At 43.5% G+C, this 23,510-nt stretch overlaps 1 protein-coding gene across 1 annotated transcript in view; it reads right to left on the reverse strand.

Annotated features, from left to right (window-relative positions):
• Positions 1 to 11,094: 11,094 nt before the first annotated feature.
• Positions 11,095 to 23,510, reverse strand: part of TOPAZ1 (testis and ovary specific TOPAZ 1) — a 43,357-nt gene continuing 30,941 nt past the window's right edge. Inside the window, 6 exon segments of the mRNA XM_069860100.1 lie at positions 11,095 to 11,628; positions 12,843 to 13,026; positions 13,949 to 14,152; positions 17,553 to 17,717; positions 19,957 to 20,122; positions 23,100 to 23,200. Of these exon segments, the coding sequence (XP_069716201.1) occupies positions 11,415 to 11,628; positions 12,843 to 13,026; positions 13,949 to 14,152; positions 17,553 to 17,717; positions 19,957 to 20,122; positions 23,100 to 23,200 (1,034 nt within the window). The 3' untranslated portion in view covers positions 11,095 to 11,414.

Genomic DNA, 23,510 nt, shown 5'->3' on the forward strand with positions numbered 1-23,510 from the left:
CTAAAAGTGAGTCTTACAAATATTAAGAGTTGTTACCATATTGTGATTTGAAGATGAATATTTAAAGATGTTCCAGATAGGGAAGAAAAAAAAAAAAAGCCCCAATATGTATTTATTGTAAATGTTTCCCATTCTTCCTGATGTTTAGTTTTTGTCTAAAGTATAGAAATAAAAATACCGAAGCACTAATGCATACCAGATCATGCAATTCCATGTAAATTTTTACTCTGTTGAGTCTAAAAATTTCAAATAGATTACAATACTTCAAAATTTATATGCCAACTACTTTATGTGGGCACAATATAAAACCACAGGAAAGGACACTGTCCTACAACAATGCCTGGAAACCTTTATCAAAAGTTTGCTGGCATTCCAGCCCAGAAGGCCAAGCGTGTCCTGGGCTGCATCAGAAGTGTAGACAGGTGGTGAAGGGAGGTGATTCTGCCCCTCTACTCTGCTCTCCTGAGAACCCACCTGGAGTATTGTGTTCAGTTCTGGAATCCTCAACAAAACATGGATATGGAACTATTGGAACAAGTCCAGAAAAGGGCCACAAAGATGATCTGACAGATGAAGCACCTCTGCTATGAGGACAGGCTGAGAGTTTTCAGCCTGGAGAAGAGGAGGCTCCGGGAAAACCTTATTGTGGCCTTCCAGTACCTGAAGGAAGCCAGGGAGGGATTTTTTACAAGGGTATGCAGCTATAGGATGAGGGGGGATGGCTTTAAATTGCAAGAGGGAAGATTTAGATTAGACATTAGGAAGAAATTCTTCATAGCGACAGTGGTGAGACATTGGAACAGGTTGCCCAGGGAAGCTGTGGCTGCCCCATCCCTGGAGGTGTTCAAGGCCAGGCTGGATGGGGACTTGGGCAGCCTGGTCTGGTGGGAGGTGTCCCTACCCATGGTGGGGCGGTTGGGATTGGATTATTTCTAAGGTCCCTTCCAACCCAAACCATTCTATGAATCATAAAAATTAACTGATAATTTTTACCAGTAACTTCTGCACGATGCAACAGTAATCAAGAGTTGTCCAACAGGAGGTAAACCACTTAGCATGTCAGAGCGCAAATACATACCTAATTATTAGGGATTATGAGGGAAGCTTCATATTGGCAATGTTTTCTCACAAGTTTTCACACACTATGGGTTCTTTTTAAACATATTTTGCACTTTTCACAGAATCATAGAATGACCAGCTTGGAAGAGACCCACCAGATCATCGAGTCCAACCATTCCTATCAAACACTAAACCATGCCCCTTAGCACCTCGTCCACCCGTGCCTTAAACACCTCCAGGGAAGGTGACTCAACCACCTCCCTGGGCAGCCTCTTCCAGTGCCCAATGACCCTTTCTGTGAAAAATTTCTTTCTAATGTCCAGCCTAAACCTCCCCTGGCGGAGCTTGAGGCCATTCCCTCTCGTCCTGTCCCTTGTCACTAGGGAGAAGAGGCCAGCTCCCTCCTCTCCGCAACCTCCTTTCAGGTAGTTGTAGAGAGCAATGAGGTCTCCCCTCAGCCTCCTCTTCTCCAGGCTAAACACCCCCAGCTCTCTCAGCCCCTCCTCGTAAGACCTGCTCGCCAGCCCCCTCACCAGCTTTGTTGCTCTTCTCTGGACTTGCTCATGTGTTTCAAAACAACATGTTCCCACTAAGCACTCTGTTTTAAAGCACCGGGGATGAGGAGTTATCAGAGAAATACTATCCCTGTTCCATCACAGCAGGTCAGTTTCTCTGACTACTTAGCAAAACGCTTCCAAGTTTTACAAATGCATCTTACTCATACAAATACATATAACTAAGAATATAAATTGTGTAGCAAATATTTTAAGAAGCAAATAGTGAGAAGAAAACCAAGCTGAACTAAAATATCCCCAAAATACTTGATAATTTTTGCCTTCTCATTTTCAGCTACGTGGGCAAGACAATAGTAATTTCATTTTGAGTGTTCCTAACAACAGTCCTAATTATAAACTAACTTAAATATACTAACAAGCTGTCTGCTAACAAAACAAGTTTATCTCTTTGTAATTTTAGCTTCAGGGATTTGGACAGAGGATGGAAAAAAACCAAGAACCTCACTAATCTGTAGCGACACTTTATATAACTGGACAAAAGCATCATTGTTTCTTGCTTTAAATGCTGTATTGACTGCTTAGGAACTGTTACATCGCTTCGCTAAAAAATAAAACCTCCTGGATTTGGGTAAACTTCACCTACAATCTCACCACATCTCACCTCACCTCCCCGATAGCCTTGCTAACACAAAATAAAGCATTAACGATGTTGCAGTCGCTTTGCCTTTGGACAGAGGACCCTGCATGCCCCTGCCTCACCCCTGGAAGTGGTATTACCCGTTTCAGCTGTTTGCCTGCGCTGGGCCCTGAGGAAAGAAAACCGCATGGAAACAAGCAGGATAAGAACACTCAGCAAACAGGCGTTGGTGGAACTGGTTTGTCTCGCCACTTGACAGAACACAAGCCGTGGCGATGCAGTCGCTGCCAGGTTTAACTGTTTAACACAGAGCCCCGCTGGATCGGTTTAATATTCACTCAGCGCAAGGACATGGCTCTTGCCGACAGCCACGCGTCCACACGGCTGTCAGGGACGTGAGGTATCGGCCTCATCCCTCTCCCTAAAGCTAAACCCGGCATCCAACACCCGGGCACCCGGTGTGCCGACACTGACCCCCCCGCCCCGCTCTACGCTGCACACAGGCAGGTGGCTTGGGGTCGTGGGTGCCTCGAGTGACGCGGGTGCCTCGGGGATGTGGATGCTTCAAGTGGTGTGGATGCCTAGGGTGCCGAGGGCCGGGGGTGCCGGAGGGAAGCAGGTGCCTCAAGTGGCATGGGTGCTTCAAGAGAAGTAGATGCCTGGAGTGTTCTGGGGCGTGGGTGCCTCAGAGTTGCAGGTGCCTCGAGTGGCACAGGACGTGGGTGCGTCGGGGACATGGGTGCCTCCAGGTTCGGGTGCTGGAGAGCAGCGGCACGGGGGCAGCCGCACTGCTTCCTCCAAGGAAGCCTGTGCAGGGTAGGGGGACACAAATTCGCTACTGGAGGAGCCCCGTGTGTCTCTCAGCAGGGGCAGCGACACAGCCCGGCCTGCGCAGCCCCCTCCCACCCTATCCCTTTCCATTTCTTTCCCTATCCCTTTCCATTTCTTTCCCTACCCCTTTTCACCCCTTTCCACCCCTTTCCCTACCCCTTTCCACCCCTTTCCCTATCCCTTTCCACCCTTTCCCTATCCCTTTCCACCCCTTTCCCTATCCCTTTCCACCCCTTTCCCTATCCCTTTCCACCCCTTTCCCTATCCCCTTCCACCCCTTTCCCTATCCCCTTCTACCCCTTTCTCTATCCCTTTCCACTCCTTTCCCTATCCCTTTCCTTTCCCTACCCCTTTCCACCCCTTTCCCTACCCCTTTCCACCCCTTTCCCTACCCCTTTCCACCCCTTTCCCTATCCCTTTCCACCCCTTTCCCTATCCTTTTCCATTCCTATTCTATTTCCCTTCCCCTTTCTTTTCCCTTCCCTTCCCCTTCCCTTTCCTCCCCCCTTCCCTTCTCTTCCATTTTCCCTTCCCTTCCCTTTTCCCTTCCCTTCCCTTTTCCCTTCCCTTTTCCCTTCCCTTCCCCCTTCCCCTTCCCTTTTCCTTTCCCCTCCTCCTCCCTTTCCTCCCCCCTTCCCTTTTCCTTTCCCCTACTCTTCCCCGTCCCCTCGGCCTCCCCCCCGCGCTCCCCCTCCCCCCCCCTCCCCCGCGGAGTAGCGCGCGGCCCCGCTTACCTCCCCGGCCGCCCGCGCGCGCCGGCCCCGCGCCCCCATCTCCCGCCGCGGCCGCCCCCGCCGCCGGCCCCGCAGGCTCGGGGAGGGGAGGGGAGGGGGCGGCGCGCGCGGGGATCCCCGCCGGGGGCGTGGCCAAAGGGGAAGAGGGGGCGTGGCCAGGAGCCCCCGCGCCGCGCAGGGGCGCTCGGGAACCCCCGGCGCCAAAATGGCGGCTGCGAGCAGAGCTGCCCTGAGGGTTACGGTTAAACGCCCTGATTTCGGGCTGGGGGGGTTGCTGCTGCTCCTCCGGGGAAAGGTGAGAAGCTGGGCACGAGCCGCCTATGGGCGCTCGCAGCCCGCTAAGCTTCGGGGGCAGCTGGGCGAGGAGGGGGCTCTGCCCCTCTGCTCGGAGCCCCCACCCGGAACTCTCAGCGCCGTACGATGTGTGGAGTATTTCGACGTGGAATATTTTGATTTAAGCTGAAGTACTGTTACGTTTCGTCTAAGCAGTTGTGGTTTATGAAGCTGGAATGTCCCTTTGGTGCTGTGTTTTTTTTTTCTCTGATAGCATGTTTCCCTTAAAATGGTGTTTCTCAGACACTGTCCTGTCCTTGAAAATGATAACGCATTGTGTGAGGAACGATTTGTGCTAAACAGATGTCTCTTCTTCTGTAATCGCCTCTGTTTGGAATCCTTACTAACCTCAAAAGCAAGGTCAAGTAGAGAGCTGGAGCCAGCTCGAATTAACAAGAGTTTTGGCTGTTGCGAAGTTTCACAACATTAAAATTAGACCTTGGAAAGTAATTATAGAGTCATAGAATGGTTTGTGTTGAAACGGACCTTAAGGATCATCCAGTTCCAACCCCACTGCCATGGGCAGGGACACCTCCCACCAGACCAGGCTCCATCCAGCCTGGCCTTGGACACCTCCAGGGATGGGGCAGCCACAGCTTCCCTGGGCAACCTGTTCCAATGTCTCACCACTGTCACTATGAAGAATTTCTTCCTAATGGCTAATCTAAATCTTCTCTCTTGCAACTTAAAGCCATCCCCCCTCCTCCTATCGCTCCATGCCTTTGTAATCAGTCCCTCCCCAGCTTTCTTGTAGCCCCTTCAGGTACTGGGAGGCTGCTATAACATCTCCTTGGAGTCTTCTTCAGGCTGAACAACCCCAACTCTCTCAGTCTGTCCTTGTAGCAGAAGTGCTCCAGCTGTTAGATGATCTTTGTGGCCCTTTTCGGGACTCATTTCAACCATTCCATATCCTTGTTATGTTGGGGATTCCAGAACTGGACACAATACTCCAGATGGGGTCTCACAAGAGAGGAATAGAGGGGCAGAATCACCTCCCTTGACCTGCTGGCCACACTTCTTTTGATGCAGCCCAGGATACAGTTGGCCTTCTGGGCTGCGAGCCCACACTGCTGGCTCACGTCAAGCTTCTCATCAACCAGCACCCCCAAGTGTTTTTTCTGCAGGGCAGCTCTCAATCACATCATCCCCCATCCTGTACTGAAAATGGGGATTGCCCCGACCCAGGTGTAGGACCTTGCACTTAGCCCTGTTGAACCTCATGATGTTCACACAGGCTCACTGCTCCAGCCTGTCCAGGCCCCTCTGGATGACATCCTGTCCATAATAGAGTATGTGTAAGATTTCTGGGAAAATGTATACATATGCATGTAGGTGGGAAATACATTCCGTAACTAACCTTTGTCTTGCTGCACATGATTGATGGAGATAATGCCTGCATGTTGCCCAGGCCTGATAAAGGATGCTTGCTTTCTAAAACTCCAGAGTCTTAGAGAGCTTTATTTGTTGACATTTTCAGTATCAAGGACAGGGAGGACATGGACCTGTTGGAGCAGGTCCAGAGAAGGGCCATGGAAATGATCAGAGGGCTGGAGCACCTCCCCTGTGAAGAGGCTAAGAGAGTTGGGGTTCAGCTTGGAGACCTTATTGTGGCCTTTCAGTACTTAGAGGAAGCTTGTAAGAAATATGGGGAAAAACTTTTTAGCAGAGCCTGTAGCAACAGGACAAGATGTAATGGGTTTTAAACTAAAAGAGGAGAGCTTTACCCTAGCTATTAAGCAGACATTTTATACACGAGAGTATAAAAAGAGTGGTGAAACACTGGAACAGATTACCCAGAGAGGCGGTAGGTGCCCCATCCCTGGAAAAGTTCAAGGTCAGGTTGGATGAGGCTCTGAGCAACCTAACATAGTAGATGTCTGTGCTCACTGCAAGGGGTTGGACTAGATGACCTTCATGGTCCCTTCCAACCCAAACCATTCTACGATTCTATGATCCTGTGAAGCTGAATGGTGGTATTGCAGCCATCTCCCAGAAGCCCGTGAGCACAAGCTGCAGGGAAGCCATCCCATTCTCTTTCCGTGACCACCGCTTCCACTAGTAGAATAGTCCACAGTTGTTACTCAGGGACAGAGCAGGGAAATCCCTGAAACAAGAAATCACTGTTCTTTTTTGCCTAGAGGAGGGAGGGGGTTATCCAAGTACTCACCTGGCCTTGACCTTTCCTTTGCTCTGCAGAAGGAAAACACCAAATGGGCAAAGAACCAACTGTGCGCTCAGCAGTCCCAAGGGGAAAAGCAAAAGCTGTTTTTCTGTGATTACTAATGCTCAATGTACATTTTGACATCTATTTTTCTTCCAAGGTAGCTGGTGTCAAGCAGCAGCTGATGCAGAGACATGCAACCTCAGAATAAAAGATGTCTATTGCTGACGAATTTCAGAACAAAGGGAGATCAACCGTTAGGGATTGGGGTTATTTGCATACCATCTCTTGCATTTGCTGGCAGGAAAGGTTAAAAAGAGGACTGACAAGGTTTAGGAACTCTCTGTAGTTCAGTGAAGCTTTAAATCAAGTTAACACTCTCACAGCCCTTGGGGGATTTGCATAATTTCCATAATGTGCAGCACATTTTCTGCCTCCTGATAGGAGCCATCAGTTATGTAAGCAAATCGGTTGCATAATTATGCAGATGGGAAAATAAATTTAATTGATTCAACAGAAAAGCGTGCTGTTCATTTCACCTAAGATTTCTTTTAACTCTATGAGGAATAAAACAAACTAGGAGAGGTAACTGGCCAGTGACAGTTCCAGATACCAGCTCCATTGTGTTAGGTACCTATTTGCAAACAGAACCAGAGCAACCCACCCACCCTGCTTCCTGAGCACAGGAATGAATTCCTGCTTTTTCTCTAAAGGTCTCAACATTTACTGCTTCTGAGTATCACCACAGTATTCTGTGGGAGTAGCATTGAGACTTTATTCCCCATCAGTTCTCAGGATACATCCCACTGGCTCAGCAAGAGTGGCACATTCATTTCTGAATGGAAAGCTTGTTTTATAACAGATAAAACTAACACCTGAAAAAGTTTGTATTTTGACTACCTCTTGTTCCCTAACAGAAGGAGAATTTTAAGCATCACAATAAAGTTGCTACAAGCAGCAAATGAGCCATTTTCTCCTTATTCCTTTGTTTCTGCTCTTGTCCTGAATCTGATTCAGGATTTGCAGATTAAAAAAAAGAATTCCTGAAGAACCAGAAGTGCTAGAACCACTCTGCAGGTGGTCAAAAAGTGGCATCGGTTTCTCCAGTTCCATCAAACACAACAGCACAGAAGCTCTGAGGCCAACAATGTCAGCATTCATTTTTTTATATATTCATCATTCTAGTCATTTTAGAAAAGTTATGGAGGAGGGGTTACGACTGAAACATGTAGACCTGGGATTTGCCAAAAAACCTCCACAAAGATGCATCTGGAGAATGTGAAAGCACAAAAAATATGACGTAGTAATTGCTTTTAATGTGGTTGTATTTTACTAAGCTGAGGAGTATGGCATTAAGATTTTGGTAATTCAAGTTTGATTACTACACTAGGGACATTTAATTTTCCTATTTCTCCTCATATGAAACTCTCGCTAACATCCATTAGTTCTTCAGTGAATTGAGCACAGCCCACAGGCCTCGCTGGAGTCTCCACTCAGGTCTGTAGTTAAAACTGGAAGCTGGCCATGTCCACAGCTGGGAGTTTCAGCCCGATTTATTCATGAGCATTTGCTAAATTATGTGTTATGGCGTGCTGAAAAACTGCACGATCTGACTGATTTCACACATTCTTAACTTTCTCATGCAGCATATCATACTCTAGATTCCTGTAGTAGTTAGGAGACATGAAACTCTCCACGTCTGCTTTGCCATTTGTCTCTCCTCCTGCACACCTAAGAACAGTAATTACAGGGATCCGAACAGAATTAAATAATTTAACAACACTGACTCACAGATATTTTGGATACTTCATATGAAGAATAAAAAGCATTTATTAACATCTTAACAACTCCTCCAAAATGATCCCATCCACCCCTCAGTTGCTCTATATACTTTATAAAACATTGTAAAACTATCTGGCTTCTCCTTCCAGCTTCTCACTTCCATCCCTGACGTGAATTAAGAAACTCTCAAAACTATAAATGCTTTGAAACAGAATTGTGGCAAGTCTTTCAAACATCGTACTATTTTAGTTATAAGAAACTGTCCATACCTAACAAAAGTAACCTTTCCAAAACCATACCGTGAAATGAGTGAAAATTGAAGAAAGGTTTTCACAAAGGGAACTTCTTATACATGTAACAACATACTGAAGGAGCGCAGTGCTGTCTGGACCCAGCTAGTGACCACAGTTTTTTTGCATTTTTCTGTCTCTGTCTGCAAACAGGTAAACATATATCTATTTTTTCATATGGGAAATAAAATGTATCAAATGAGTTGCTTAATCTCAAACACAGAAGTTCTTTCAGGTACTACTTAGTAGTAGTATAAGTAGTAGCTGATTATTCAGCTATGACTCATTACTAATTTATATCCGGGGAAAGGCAAAAATATGGATATTGCCTACTGAGTGGCTGTCTCTGCAAAACTGTATTGTCTCTGTTGTACTTAATCTTATTCCATCAAATGTTTTTTCATCTTTCCAGGCTTGTTTCCATTCCACACTGGAGTTTTGTCCTGTTTAGCCCATGGAATTGCCGTCACCAAAATTGTACTGAAAATGTTGCTCAAGAAACCTTTCTGGCAGTTTGATACACACATAAAGGACTAGAGGTGGGACCCAGATAGAACAAAAATGTGAAATACAGGACTTAACAATAAAGTTGCTTAAATTGCCAACTGGTTTATCACGATGATAGGGAGAAATGCTGTATTGACAGAAACACCAGATGTAGCAGTTGTAACAAAACTTCTAAGCAATGTTGTGGGGAGGCTGCTTTGCTTGTTATTATAAAACACAGCTGAGATTGCATCCTCTCAGCTGAAGATAATATTCAAGAGATGGAGCCGAAGCACTGCACTAAACAGTTCCAAGTTAAGCTAGAAGGTCAATGATTAACCTCTCTCTGAAAAATAGAGCAACACTGGGATTTTTCTTCATGGGGATGATCTAAGTGAAAATTCAAGGTTGCTTATAATGGAAAAAATAATGCCGTCTCTAGAACATCCCAAGCTTTGAAGCCATACAGATTATGATGAGAATTTCGTCTTTCTGCATCTCTCAAACACGGTATTAGCCACATCTGGTACCGCTTATAGAAATGTGGGATTTTGCTGAGGTTCAGATAGCCTCTGTCTAATTCCAAGGGAGATTAAGCTACAAAAGATCTTACAAAAAGTAATTAGCAAAAATGACTTAGTTTCTCACTGCCTGTTTTAGTTTGTTGAACCTTCCAAAATTGCTCTGGCCACTAATGCGGGAATGGCTGGAAGAACATCAGTTTAGACCCCTTGTGTGAAACCTGATCACTTCTTATCCAGTCTTTCAGCTACCAGGAAACAAAAGCAGCAGAATGCTACTGGATGTGACCAGGTGGATAGCCTTAGAAAGGGCAGAACCGTCTGCATGAATACCAAGTGGTAGAACCCAAAGTCTCTTTGAACTAGTGCCAACTGTTCGAGAGAATTTCTAAGATAATGGACTTTTAAAGAAATGCCATCTGATTGTTAGTAGTGAATCTACCATTTTTTAGAAGAAAAGCAGATGAGATCCCTACAGAAGAATGATACTCTATTAAAACACAAGAGCCTTTATCCCTGCATTTTTCTATACAGTTGGCACAGGATGAAGGCAGTGATCTTGGCAGTCATCAGATTCAATCCTGTCTCTTCCAGTAGCAACTCCCAGACAGACTGGATAAGCAGTGGTATTGAAGAGGGTCAGGAATCTAACAACTGTCCATCAGAGTAATGACATCAGATTAATGGCTTAAACCTCAAGACTAGAGTGAAAACCCCTCCAAACAAAAAGACACTCACACCACTCCAAACCCCTCCACAACTGTTCAGCACTAAGCTCGTGATGGCTTTCATGACTCAGAGGTGCACACAACACCTGTAGTGGTGCTGCTAGCACTCGGAAAAGACTAGTGCTGCCCCAGAGGAGGGAAAGATTTTTCAGACTTTGAGGGCTTATGCCACCATCTTGATCTCACTTATGACGGAACAGCCTTAGAAACCCCATGGACTTCTATACTCAAGAGAGCGCAGATTTTCAGCACAAAAATCTCTAAAGTAGATGAAACAGAACTGAAAGAGCTGTATTACTGGCATGTTTGTGAAGGCTGGCACTGGAAACTTAAACTAACACTGCAGCCATAGGGAGCTCAGGCAAGTATCAACTATGACACAAGTCCTGTTGGTTTGGCATGAGAGTTGTCTGATATGAAATGTTTGGTTCTTTTTACTCAGGCTGCAGACCAGTAGATGAATTTGACTTAAGCAATTCATGCTCCAAATCTGAATCAGGATTTGTAGATGGAAAAAAGAATTCCTCAAGAACCAGAAATGCTCGAAACATCTGGCTAGAAGCCTGCATCTCATCATGCAGCTGGTAGAAACTAAAAAAAAATGGGCAAACCCACTTCCTTCTCAAGGGAGAAAACAAGTTTTCCTTTTCAGTGGAAGTATGCACATAGACAAATATGAAGCCATACAAAAGTAAGACACAAGTAAAACTTCAGCTGTAAGCAACTTGTGTAGACTCTCTCAGTCCTGTGAACAAAGATATCCTAAATCAGGCAAGTCTCAAGTGATTCTGAAGTTATTTTATTCTCAGTACTTTTTACTGGGTTTTTGAAACAAGGAAATTAAGATCTAAGGGGCACACAGATGGGACAATGTCCTCACAAGATATGGTGAGGAAGACAAAAGGAAATGTGTATTACTTTTACAGACTATGAAGCAACATGGAAAACGTCTCACTCCAGAATAGCAGATACACTCAGTCAATGCTCTTAACACACCTGCTAGGAGAAGATTTAACAGTTAATGCTAAATCTCTGTAAAAAAGGAGAATGTAGGTTTGGAGGCTGTAGCTTCCTTGTTGTCTAATGATGCCATTACAAAACATCTATATAAGCCAGTGTGACAATCTGTATCATCAGGGAAAAAAAATACTCCTTCTGTGCTACTATCTGCATTATCATCAATGTAAGTATTTAAAAACACAACTTGAGTTTGAAGGCTTCCTGTAAATCAGTAAGGCACAGTTGGAACACTGTGGGAACTACTTCTATTACTTTCTATTACTTTCAACAATGATTGCTTCAACCACTAAACCCTGGAAGTTTTTACTCTTTAATGACTACTGAAACAGCCAGACCTTCCCAGCCCACTTCATGTTCTCCTGAAGCCATTTTAGAGCAGATGCAAGCTCCAAGCTGAAAACTTCATCCGTATTAACATTCACTGTCATATGCTTAAGAAAAAGCTTTGGATCAGATAAACGAGCAGCCAGGATCAGTCTCTCCACTGCTGTTTGATAGTCACTGTTATTCTGAACTCTCTGATCTTCACATCTGTAAGTGAATTTTCGTAAATACAAAATTAGGTACCATACAGACCCTGTGTCACTTGCCTGACACTTTATACTGGAAATAAGATTACAAAAACATTAAAATAAAGCCTTGTCTTCACCTCACTTGTAATAGATTTTGTTAATTTTTAGACAAATTTTAGCTGATGATTCTGAAGAATTAAAAAATATAATTTACAGTAACATTCACCGCATGTTTCATAAAGAAATGTTCGACTCTGGCCTGGAAAATTCAGTAAAAGAATGTAAACTATTTAATGAACTGGATATAACAAGAATTCACATACATGGTTGAATCCAAAGGATTACTCATTTTAGTCATGTAACACTTCTGGAATAAGAGTGTGCCTAAGTGATGTGCCTACATTTTTGCAAGAACTGAACTTTTTGGGCAAACAAGCAGAGGTATAATAGCTTACCCATGAAAACGAGAGACAATAAACTTCTGATTTATCAAAAGAACAAAATCAAGAGATGTAGTCCTTGGGAAAGGAAGAGGGGAAGGGAGACAGAGTCCTCAAGTTTGAGATGCCCCTGTTCACCCTTCTTAACAAATGCAGCTTTTCTATGCAGTTTCAGATTTTAATGCTGAGCCAGTCAATCTCAGAGAAAATGGGGTCTTGGAAAATAAAGGATAGGTATAAGCTAATGACAGTGGCTGGTGGTTTATAGACAAAAAGAAAAAGCAACGGAACACTTTCATCTGAAGGCATTAAGTCTCACAGAAAGGGGGAGAAAAATCTAACAAATTTAATATTGAGATATTCCCTGTAAAAAGAATCAAGTAAAATGGCTTCATGCGCTTTCCCAAAAAAACAGCCAAGAATGCTAAAGTTGCTTTTTGAAAGGACTAATGTTTTGACCGTGCCTTTCCACCCCGCTGCTTAACTGCAATGCAAGAATCTGTACACCAAGATATGCTGGTTTTGAAAATACAAGCCACACTTAGTAGACATGTTCTGTTAGGGCACACAGGCCAATGTCTCTCAGGAACAAATACTTCCCTGTTACACATGTAGAAGTAATATAAACACCCTCTCAACATTTACTGTTATATAAACAGTTTAGAAAAAGTAATTAGAAACAAGTTTAAAACCAAGCATTCTCGTTCCCAGCCAATGGAAAAAAAAAGATCTCTCATTAATTACATGATTACATGGATAAATACAACAAAACAGCACAGATGTGACAACAAACCTTTTCAGCACTATTTGAAGGGTCTGATTAGCAGCCATTGGACTTTGAATAACACTGGCATTTGAAACAAGAAATATTTCAATGGCCAGAAGCATCTCAACTTCAGACATGTGAGACGGAATCATCAAAAGTTTGTGATATAAATTTCCCTGTGGTCGTGGGTAGCAACCCAGTGATAAAGCACCTGAGAGTAAATGCAGAAACGTAAGAAATTAGGATTACCAATACTGAACACACATCTGTTTTCTCTGGTATGCGGCTAAGAACATGAAAAAAACCAAACCCCCAAACTCTTAATGGATTTTACTGTTTCACCTGTGAAGTGACCTGATTTGAGAACTCAGCAAACAGCATTCCCTTATAATAGTCACAGCTGTAAAATGTTATTTTTATCAATGAATATTATCAGCAGTGAATAAAAATCTCTGTCAGAAATCTGGGGACTCCAAATATGTAATAATAGAAGTATAATTTAGGACAGGTCAGACAGAAGCTTTATTAACTATGATCACAGTGAGAGGACATTTGAACGGCATATCTCCCTTTGCTCCCCTATCTTCTGCCAAGTGATCCCTGAAGGATGGATACTTGGTGGACCCTATCAGAGCGATACACCCAACACCACCTTAGCTCAGAAGTGGGGAGCTGAAAACAAGCACAGACTGTTAGCTTTTAGTTGAAAGGAATTTTCTTTAGTTAGGATAAATTTCTTAGCCATACCTCTAAATAAAGGTTAATAATTTTACCACCACAACTCTAAACAGAAGTATAAAGAAATCTAATTGGCCCAGATGAAAAAGTGAACATAATGTTTTACCATTTCAGTGTTTATGTTTTTAAAATTCTGAAACGGAACATAAAAAATTAATTTTATCAGAATTATATTAACTTCATGCAAGGTAGTATGCATTGATTACTGTTTTCAATTGTCAGTGTTTCCCAATAAATACTTTGGTTACAAGTAAATTCCCAATAGTCATACAGAACATACTATTTTCTTCTAACAAAGTAAACTCTTACCAATTTCTCCCTAACATACTGAACTGTTAGGAGCTTATGTTATCCAAAGAACATCAGGGAAGGATACTGTTTAAGAAGCAACTTACTTTTGTAGTAGGTCCTAGCTTTAGACCACAAAGAACTTCTTCCCAAAGCTGTGATTAATCCTCTAAGTAAAAAAAAATCAATAGCTATGTTTTTTGAAAGCATGAAGTCTACGGCAGAAGATGGGACCCCAAGGTTCTTGCTCTCAAAACAAGCATTTATCAGCTTGTTAAAAAGGCAGCTGTACTGAGAAACATCTACAGTATCTGAAACAAAATAAGAGTATTAACTACCAAATTAAGTCAAATGCAATCTAATCGAAGAATCGCTTCTCAATCAATACCTAAATCAGGACTCTTACTTCTATCAGCAAAATGGAACAAGGCTGAGATAACTTAATGCTATATTCTCAAAGGTCTTTTCACTTAAATAGTTCATTCACGTTGTGAACAGGAAGTGTTAAGGTCCAAATAATAATTTGCTTCCAAAAAACCCAAGATCAGATAAAAAAACATTCACTTGCCCAGCCTACAGATACAAACTTTACCTGATCTCTCAGACTTAAAATTTGCACCAATAGAATCACCTTGGTGCTTCAGGTTCTCCTACTGTTACTCTGAATCATAGCATCACCAGCTTGGAAAAGACCTCTTGGATCATCTAGTCCAACCCTTCCTATCTGCCACTAAACCATGTCCCTGAGCACCTCATCTACCTGTATTTTAAACACCTCCAGGGATGGCGACTCAACCGCCTCCCCAGGCAGCCTGTTCCAGTGCCCGATGACCCTTTCCATGAAAAATCTCTTTCTGACATCTACACTGAACCTCCCCTGGTGCACCTCAAGGCCATTCCCCCTTGTACTGTCCCTTGACGCTTGGGAGAAGAGGCCAGCACCCTCCTCCATACAACTTCCTTTCAGGTAGTTGTAGAGAGCAATAATGTCTCCCCTCAGCCTTCTCTTCTCCAGGCTAAACAACCCCAGCTCTCTCAGCCCCTCCTCATAAGACCTGCTCTCCAGTTTTCTTGCTCTTCTCTGGACTCGCTCCAGAGCCTCAACATGCTTCTTGTGGTGAGGGGCCCAGAAATGAACACAGGATTCAAGGAGCGGTCTCACCAGTGCCGAGTACAGAGGGAGAATAACCTCCCTGGACCTGCTGGTCACGCCGTTTCTGATACAAGCCAAGATGCCATTGGCCTTCTTGGCCACCTGGGCACACTGCTGGCTCATGTTCAGTCGCTGTCAACCAACACCCCCAGGTCCCTCTCCTCCAGGCAGCTTTCTAGACAGACTTCTCCTAGTCTGTAGCACTGCACAGGGTTGTTGTGCCCCAAGTGCAGGACCCGGCATTTGCCCTTGTTGTACCTCATGCCATTGGACTCTGCCCAGCGGTCCAGCCTGTTCAGATCCCTTTGCAGAGCCTCCCTGCCCTCCAGCAGATCGACATTTCCACCCAGCTTAGTGTCATCCACAAGCTTGCTAAGAGTGCACTCAATGCCTTCATCCAGGTCATTGATAAAGACATTGAACAGGGCTGGGCCCAGCACTGAGCCCTGGGGAACCCCACTTGCAACTGGCCACCAGCTGAATTTCACACCATTTCCCACCACTCTCTGGGCCCGGCCAGCCAGCCAGTTTTCCACCCAGGAGAGTGTGCGCCTGTCCAGCCCAGAGGCTGACAGTTTCTCAAGCAGAACGCTGTGAGAAACCGTGTCAGAGGCTTTACTGAAGTCCAAGAAGACTACATCCACAGCCTTTCCCTCGTCCAGTAGCCGAGTCACTTTGTCATAGAAGGCAATCAGGTTAGTCTGGCAAGACCTGCCTTTTGTGAACCCGTGTTGACTGGGCCTGATCACCCGGTTCTCTTGCATGTGCTTCATGATAGCACTCAAGATCACCTGTTCCATGACTTTCCCTGGCACTGAGGTCAGATTGACAGGCCTGTAGCTTCCTGGATTCTCCCTCTGACCCTTCTTGTAAATGGATACAACATCAGCCAGCCTCCAGTCAAGTGGAACCTCCCCATTCTTCCAGGACTGTTGGAAGATGATGGAAAGGGGTTTGGCAAGCACATCCGCCAGCTCTCTCAATACTCTTGGGTGGATCCCATCTGGCCCCATAGAAATGTATGTGTCTAATTGGCCAAGCAAGTCTCTAACCACGTCCTCTTGGATTACGGGAGCTTTGTTCTGCTCCTCAAGCTCCTGGGAATGTACATACAGGGAACAACTTTCCTTACTATTTAAGACTGAGGCAAAGAAGGCATTAGGTACCTCAGTTTTGTCCTCATACTTTGTCACAGTTGTTCCTTTTGCATCTAATAAAGACTGGATATTGTCCCTGGTCCTCCTTTTACTATTAATGTATTTACAGAAAGATTTTTTATTACCTTTCACTGAATTGGCCAGTTTGAGCTCTAGTTGGGCTTTAGCCCTCCTGATATTTCCTCTGCATGATCTCACTTCTTCCCTGTAATCCACCCAAGATGCCTGTACCTTCTTCCAAAGTTCACAGACATTCCTCTTCTTTTTTATGTCCGCCCCATATCTCCCCGCTTAACCAAGCTGTTTGTTTTTTTGCCTGCCAGCTCATTTTCTGGCACATGGGGACAGCTGGCTCCTGCGCTGACAGGATTTCCTTCTTGAGGACTATGTAGCCCTCTTGGGCTCCCTTGCCCTTAAGGACTGTCTCCCACAGGACTTTATCAACTAGCCTTTGGAACAGTCCAAAGTCTGCTCTCTGGAATTTCAAGGTGGCCATTCTGCTACCCCCTTTCCTCCCCTCACCTAGAACTGTGAATTCTACCATCTCATGATCGCTTTGCCCCAGGCGTCCTCCAGCTGTCACATCCCCCACAAGGCCTTCTCGGTTCACAAACAGCAGGTCCAGGAGGGCACCTTCCCTTGTCAGCTCTTTCACCAGTTGTGTGAGGAAGTTGTCTTCCACACACTCCAGGAACTGTCCACTTCCTCTCAGCTGTCCCTTTCTTGGCAGGACTAAGTAGCCTTGTATCCATCTTGTGCCTTGAAGGGCTAGATCCTTTTAGGATTCTCCAAGTAGATGGTCTTGCAACTAAGCTCTCTTCTAACACATCCTAAAATCACACACTGGCAATACGACTAAGATGTAAACGGGAATTAGCTGAGGTTTCTGCAGTGGAGCCTAACTAATTACGCATTTAATCTTTAAGTACACATCCAGAATTTGTCAGATAAATTAAGCCCAAAAGAGCACTTGGTTCTTAACATGTTTTTCAGAAGAAGCCTTGGTTAGCCAGCTCAGTTATAAAAAAACCCAGTGCATTATCTGAAGTTAAGGTAAAATGTATTGCCCAATGATATCCCTGTTTAATCTTACTGTATAGACCATGTTCAATCCTTAAAAAATGTAGTGTTTTTCCTGTTCCCCTGCGTAGAGCCAATTGTGAAAAGAGGATAGATGTATAAACTGTGTGTGTGCATGTACGTACATGAGTGTGCGTGCGGCAAGACCTGCAGAGTAGAATACATATTATAACTAGCACTACACTCTGGAAAAAAAAAAAGGGCTTCTCTAAACCACCTTACTTTTTCAACAAATTTTAGCTGGAATACCAACAAAAACAACCGTATGGAATAATCTGTTAAATTTCTAGCTCTTAACACAGTACCTTTTCCTTTACTTACCAGAATGATTGTGAAAACCCGGTAAGTTCTGCAGAACTTCAAATGCCTGCCTGTATGAGCTCTTCCTCAAGTATTCATTCACTAGTGTGCATAACAGCTTATGTCGATTGAGGATGTCCACTTTATCACAGGGCCACAAAGGTGAATTTGTGGTCCACTCTGACTCTGTGGCAAATAACAGTGCAGTGTTATTACTGTGAACTGAAACTGCCACACGCTGAGACTTTTGGCCGCTAAGAATATACTGTAAATTATAGCAGAAAACAAATATTTCATAGAAAATGCAATTCTCGTTGTTAATAATTCATTCCTTATTACCAATACTTCTCACATGAACTCTCTGAAACTTCATATTGTAAATAATGTGTTCCTGTAAATAACATGGTAGTAAAATGGACTGTTGGCAGCATATATAAATACACGTGTGTATATAAATAGAATCACATAATCAATTAGGTTGGAAAAGGCCTTTAAGATCATTGAGTCCAACCATAAACATAGCACTCCCAAGCCAAACAGCAAACCATGTCCCTAAGCACCACAATACTCATCTTTTAAACAGGGATGGTGACTCCACCATTTCCCCGTACAGCCTGTTCCAGTGCCCAACAATCCTTTCAGTGAAGTATTGTTTCCTAATATTCAGCCTGAACTTTCTATGGCACAGCTTGAGGCCATTTCCTCTCATCCTATTGGTTACTATTATCTCTTGGGAGAAGAGACCATCACCCACCTTGCTACAACCTCCTTTAAGGTAGTTGTAGAGTGGTAAGGTCGCCTCTCAACCCCTTTGTTCCAGCCTAAACAATCCCAGTTCCTTCAGCTGCCTCTCGCAAGACCTGTGCTCCAGAACTGTCACCAGCTTCCTTGCCCTTCTCTGGACACGCTCCAGTACCTCAATGTTTTTCCTGTACCAAGAGGCTCAAAACTGAACACAGGATTTGAGCCACAGCCTCACCAGTGCTGAGTACAGAAGCACAATCACTCCCCTGGTCCTGCTGGCCACACTATGTCTGATACAAGCCAGGATGCCATTGGTTGCCTTGGCCACCTGGACATGCTGCTGTGTCATGTTCAGCTGGCTGTTGACCAGCACCCCCAGATCCTTTTCCACCAGGCAGCTTTCCAGTCATTAATTCCCAAGCTTGCAGCATTGCATGGGGTTGTTGTGGCCCTAGCGCAGGACCCAGCGCTTGGTCTTGCTGAAACCCATACAGCTGTTCTCAACTCATAGGTCCAGCCTGCTCTTCAAGCAGATCAGCACTGCAGCTGAACTTGGTGCCATCTGCAAACTTACTAAGGGAGCACTCGATCCCCTCATCCAGATCATTGATAATCAACAGAAATGGCCCCAACACTGAGCCCTGAGTTACACTGCTTGTGACTGGTCAGTAACTGGATTTAACTCCGTGCACCACAACTCTTTGGGTTCAACCATCCAGCCAGTCTTTTTCCCAGAGATGGGTACACCTGTCCAAGCCATGAGCCGCCACATTTTTCAGGAAAATTCTGTGGGAAATGGTGTCAAAGGCTTTACTAAACTTAGGTAAACAACATCCACAGGCTTTCCTTCATTCACTAAAACAGGTCACTTTGTCAGAAAAAGAGATCAGGTTGATTAAGCAGGACCTGCCTTTCCTAAACCTGTGCTGACTGGGCCTGATCACCTGGTTATCCTGTACATGCTGCATGTTGGCACTCAAGATGATCTGCACCATAACAGAAGCACAGAGGTCAGAGTGACAGGCCTTTACTTAGACAGGAAGATATGCCAGGAGAGGTTTAGGTTGGATATTAGGAAAAGGAAATTAGGAAATTCTTCACCCAGAGGGTGGTGGAGCACTGGAACAGCTCCCCAGGGAAGCAGTCATGGAGCCAAGCCTGACAATATCCAAGAAGTGCTTGGACAACGCCCTCAGACACATGGTGTGAATGTTGGGGTTGTCCTGTGCAGAGACAGGAGCTGGACTCGATAATCCTTGTGGGCCCTTTTCAACTATGCTTCTATACAGAAATATGGTACTATTCCAAAGTTGTTTTACTAAATGCGGATAATGTGAAGGGTAAAGAACCACTGCATTGACACAAGCGTGAGCTTTTTTTTTGGCACTGAATGTCACCTGACTCAAAGGAAATCTACACAGGCAGATTGAGCAGAATGCTGTTGATGGCAGACTACTGTGAAAACTTTTCTGAAAAAGAAAGGTATTGGTCATAATATTTCTTATACATATTGAGAATAATACTACTGAGTAAGACGGGTCACATTTTATCTTTTTTTGTTCCAGTGTTATTAATTTTATTTAACAACACGGATCAGCTTGTAACTTTTATCTGAAATCTGTCATAGAAGGGGAATGTTCAGGTTTAAGTCAGAACTCAATTATTTAGAAGACAAGCATACCTCTCAGTACCCATGTTGCTCCATCCAAACTGCCAGTTTTAAGAAAAATATCTGCAGCTTTATTAACAATGTCACATCTCGATGCTAACCTCTCTACACCTGTAAGTCCTTTCAAGACTGTAAAATTAATCTGTAGCTTATGCAATTTATCCAAAACCTTCCTTCCCTAGCATAAGAGGGAGAAGAGAAAGGAGGAAGGTCAGAGAAAGCAAGGATATCAGCAAACAGTACATTTACACAATATAAAGCAGACTTAATTTGGTGATATAGATTTATAGGCATCAGTTTAGTTATCCAAACTGAGTTGGAAAAAAAAAAAAGCATAGTAAAATTTCTAATGAATAGTGAAGGGGTTTTGATTGTGTAGGCAAAACCCCCTAACAACCCACGGTTGAACAGTTCCCATCACACTATTCACCATAACATTATTTCTACTATATCATGTTCCTACAAAGAATTTTTATATACTTCGTAATTAATTTGTATTTGCTTGCTTTAGTATATCAGTAGTTTTACTCTTTTTATTCCTTTCACTATGCAACCTATAAAATTCTAAGATCATGCAGTTTTCATTTTGCAGCAGACGCATAATTGTTAAACTGAAATAACTGCTCCAGCCTAAGCCAAAGAAAACAGCTACAGTGGTATCCCGCAACCAGTAAGCTGGAAAAAGTAAGGCCTATCTGGCCAACAGTGTAACAACTAATAACATTGTCATCATATTCTAGGTTGATATTTAGACCGGTTTCCTACAGAAGCTTCCTCTTAACAACTTTTTGGTTGGGCTTTTAAGTCAAAGATGGAAGAAAGATAGCAGCCTCAAAGATAATTAAGATCTGACCAATCTAAAAAAGATGATGAAGTCATGGTTGGAGAAGAAATTAACGTCCTCAGCAAGGTAAGAGCAGGCAGGATTCAGGACTTATCCTGTCTGTCTGCACCATGCTGGTCAAGCAAGACTGATGAAACTCCAGGCCAGGCACCTCCCAGCTCTTGCTTAGTGGGTGTGCATCAATGAGGAGGTGGATTATGAAAAATCATGGCCACATGTGCGCACACATCGTGGTGGCAGAAGGAGGGTCGTGGAGGTAGAGGGAAAGGGAAGTTTAGAACAGAAAAGTTGAGAGAAAACGAAGCCTACTTTAAGAAGCTCATGTTTTGAAAATGCTTTATGCACATGTCCACACTGCAGATTGGCATATGCTGAAAATTGTAAACTTTTAAAGGCCTATGGTATCTGCAATGGTTTATCTCAGCATAACCCATAAAAGAATACTAAAGACATCATTGCAGTTACTCTTTAAGGTGTAAAGAACCCACTCAACTGTAGACGTATGCTGTTGAAGGGAAAGTACATACCAGACTCAGGTGAGACTTTGACAGCAAAACAGAAGCTTGAAATATAAGTGTAAACCAGAGACAAACCACAAAATTAAGGAGGATCTACATCTATTCCATTCTTCTAAGATAAAGCAGGGCTACTAATAAGTGCATCTTTATAGAAAAAAAAGGAAAGCATGCAGCTATAAGCACAAAAAAATCTATAATGGAAAGGCACCCAATCAAAAAGCAGTTGTGGAATGAAATCCTTATTTGGACAAGGACCTCTGGCCAGTCCTCTGAAGTATAAAAAAGTTGAGTAAAAATAAATGAAAGCCAAGTCATCCAAGATAGGAAATAGTTGAACTACGAAGTGGATGAACAAATTGCCAAAAAAGCATTAATGTTGCAGGATTCTCTACAAGTAAATACCCAGAAAGTAGTCTAGTGTTGCTTGAAGAGCTGTCTCCATGGAAGACCTATACACCATTCAAATCTGCAAGTTTTTTTCGAAGTACATCTATTTTATCAATTTTCCTTAGCTCTTACAAAGAAGATTCTCTTCAGGGTCAAGGAGCATACGTATTTTACTCCCAAGAGCCACCAAGCATCAAAAACTATGTACAGGTTTGATGTTCATGAAGGGAAACTGACCTGGAAAGCACATCTACAGCTTTAGGCAGTCCAATATATTCATAAAATGGCACAGGGCATGTCCTAAAGCCAAAATTACTTTGGGAATAGCAGGAAGAGTAAATCCATCACTATCTTATTTTCTGGATCACTTTTTGGAAGAAAGAAGATATGGGATCAAGCAGATACTAGCCCATAACCACAGCGGTAGGGATCTGAAACTGGTTGGAGAGATGTAAGAATGACAGTTCTGGTTCATCCAGAGAAGAGCCGTAAAGCTGATGAAGGGGCTGGAGAACAAGTCTTACAAGGATCGGCTGAGGGAGCTGGGGTTGTTTAGCCTGGAGAAAAGGAGGCTGAGGGGAGACCTCATTGCTCTCTACAACTACCTGAAAGGAGGTTGTGGAGAGGAGGGAGCTGGCCTCTTCTCCCAAGTGACAGGGGACAGGACAAGAGGAAATGGCCTCAAGCTCCACCAGAGGAGGTTCAGGCTTGACATCAGGAAAAAATTTTTTCACGGAAAGGGTCATTGGGCACTGGAACAGGCTGCCCAGGGAGGTGGTTGAGTCACTTTCCCTGGAGCTGTTTAAAGGACGGGTGGATGAGGTGCTGAGGGGCATGGTTTAGTGATTGATGGGAATGTTTGGACTTGATGATCCTGTGGGTCTTTTCCAACCTAGTGATTCTGTGATCCCTGAAGCAGAGATCAACCTGGGATCTGCCAGTTCTGATAAATCAGAGCACAGACTCGTTCACACTCCTATAACGTCAGCATAGGTTGTCTACAAGGCTCTTTGAGGATCTTGGTGAGCTGCCTGTTGGGCCCACTGAAACTTCTGTAAATACTCCTTGAGTCGGAAAGTCTCAGAATACAGCAGTCTTGCCACATGGAAGAAAGTGATGGGAAACCTTGCCTAATCCAGATTCATCCTTAGCTCAGAAAAGTCAAAATCTGAACCTGAAAAATAAAGTTTCTAGGTAGCAAGACGGTTATGATGGGTCTCATAGAAGATGACTGCTCAGAAATGCACAATAAAATGCTTTGATCCAGCTGGACAATGAATAAGTACTAAGATGGTGAGGAGGAATGTGGCATATCCAGTTATTCAACTAGAGAAAAACAGTGTAACATCTAAAAAAGAAATAACTCATTCTTTTTCTTCCAGTCAAGTTCTTATGGTCCCATATACCTTTTTCCACTGCAGTACTTTGTGATAAGAATACATTACACTTATCCCAGTCCTTCCAATGTAATCTCTGTCTGCTTCATTATGTTGTGAATTTTTTATTACTACAAAGCAAAACAAAAAAAATAATTTTACATGTAAATGCAGTTTGGAAGAAATTACACATTTGAAAAACATGGTCATTGTGAAAATATTTAATATGCTTTCTGAAATATTTTTCATTACAAGCAGTAACTTTCTAAGTTTTAACACCAGAAGTAGGGTAAATAACTGTTCTTTATTCAGACACTATTCCATAATACTCATAATTTATCCATAAAACGCTTTGATATATAATCACGTAATTTAGCAACATCATTATTTGTAAAGGAAACTTTGCATTTTCTGGCACCATGACGAAATGTCAGAAACTAC

The sequence above is a fragment of the Phaenicophaeus curvirostris genome, chromosome 6 (genome assembly GCF_032191515.1).
Source record: "Phaenicophaeus curvirostris isolate KB17595 chromosome 6, BPBGC_Pcur_1.0, whole genome shotgun sequence".
In the NCBI taxonomy this organism is placed as follows: domain Eukaryota; kingdom Metazoa; phylum Chordata; class Aves; order Cuculiformes; family Cuculidae; genus Phaenicophaeus; species Phaenicophaeus curvirostris.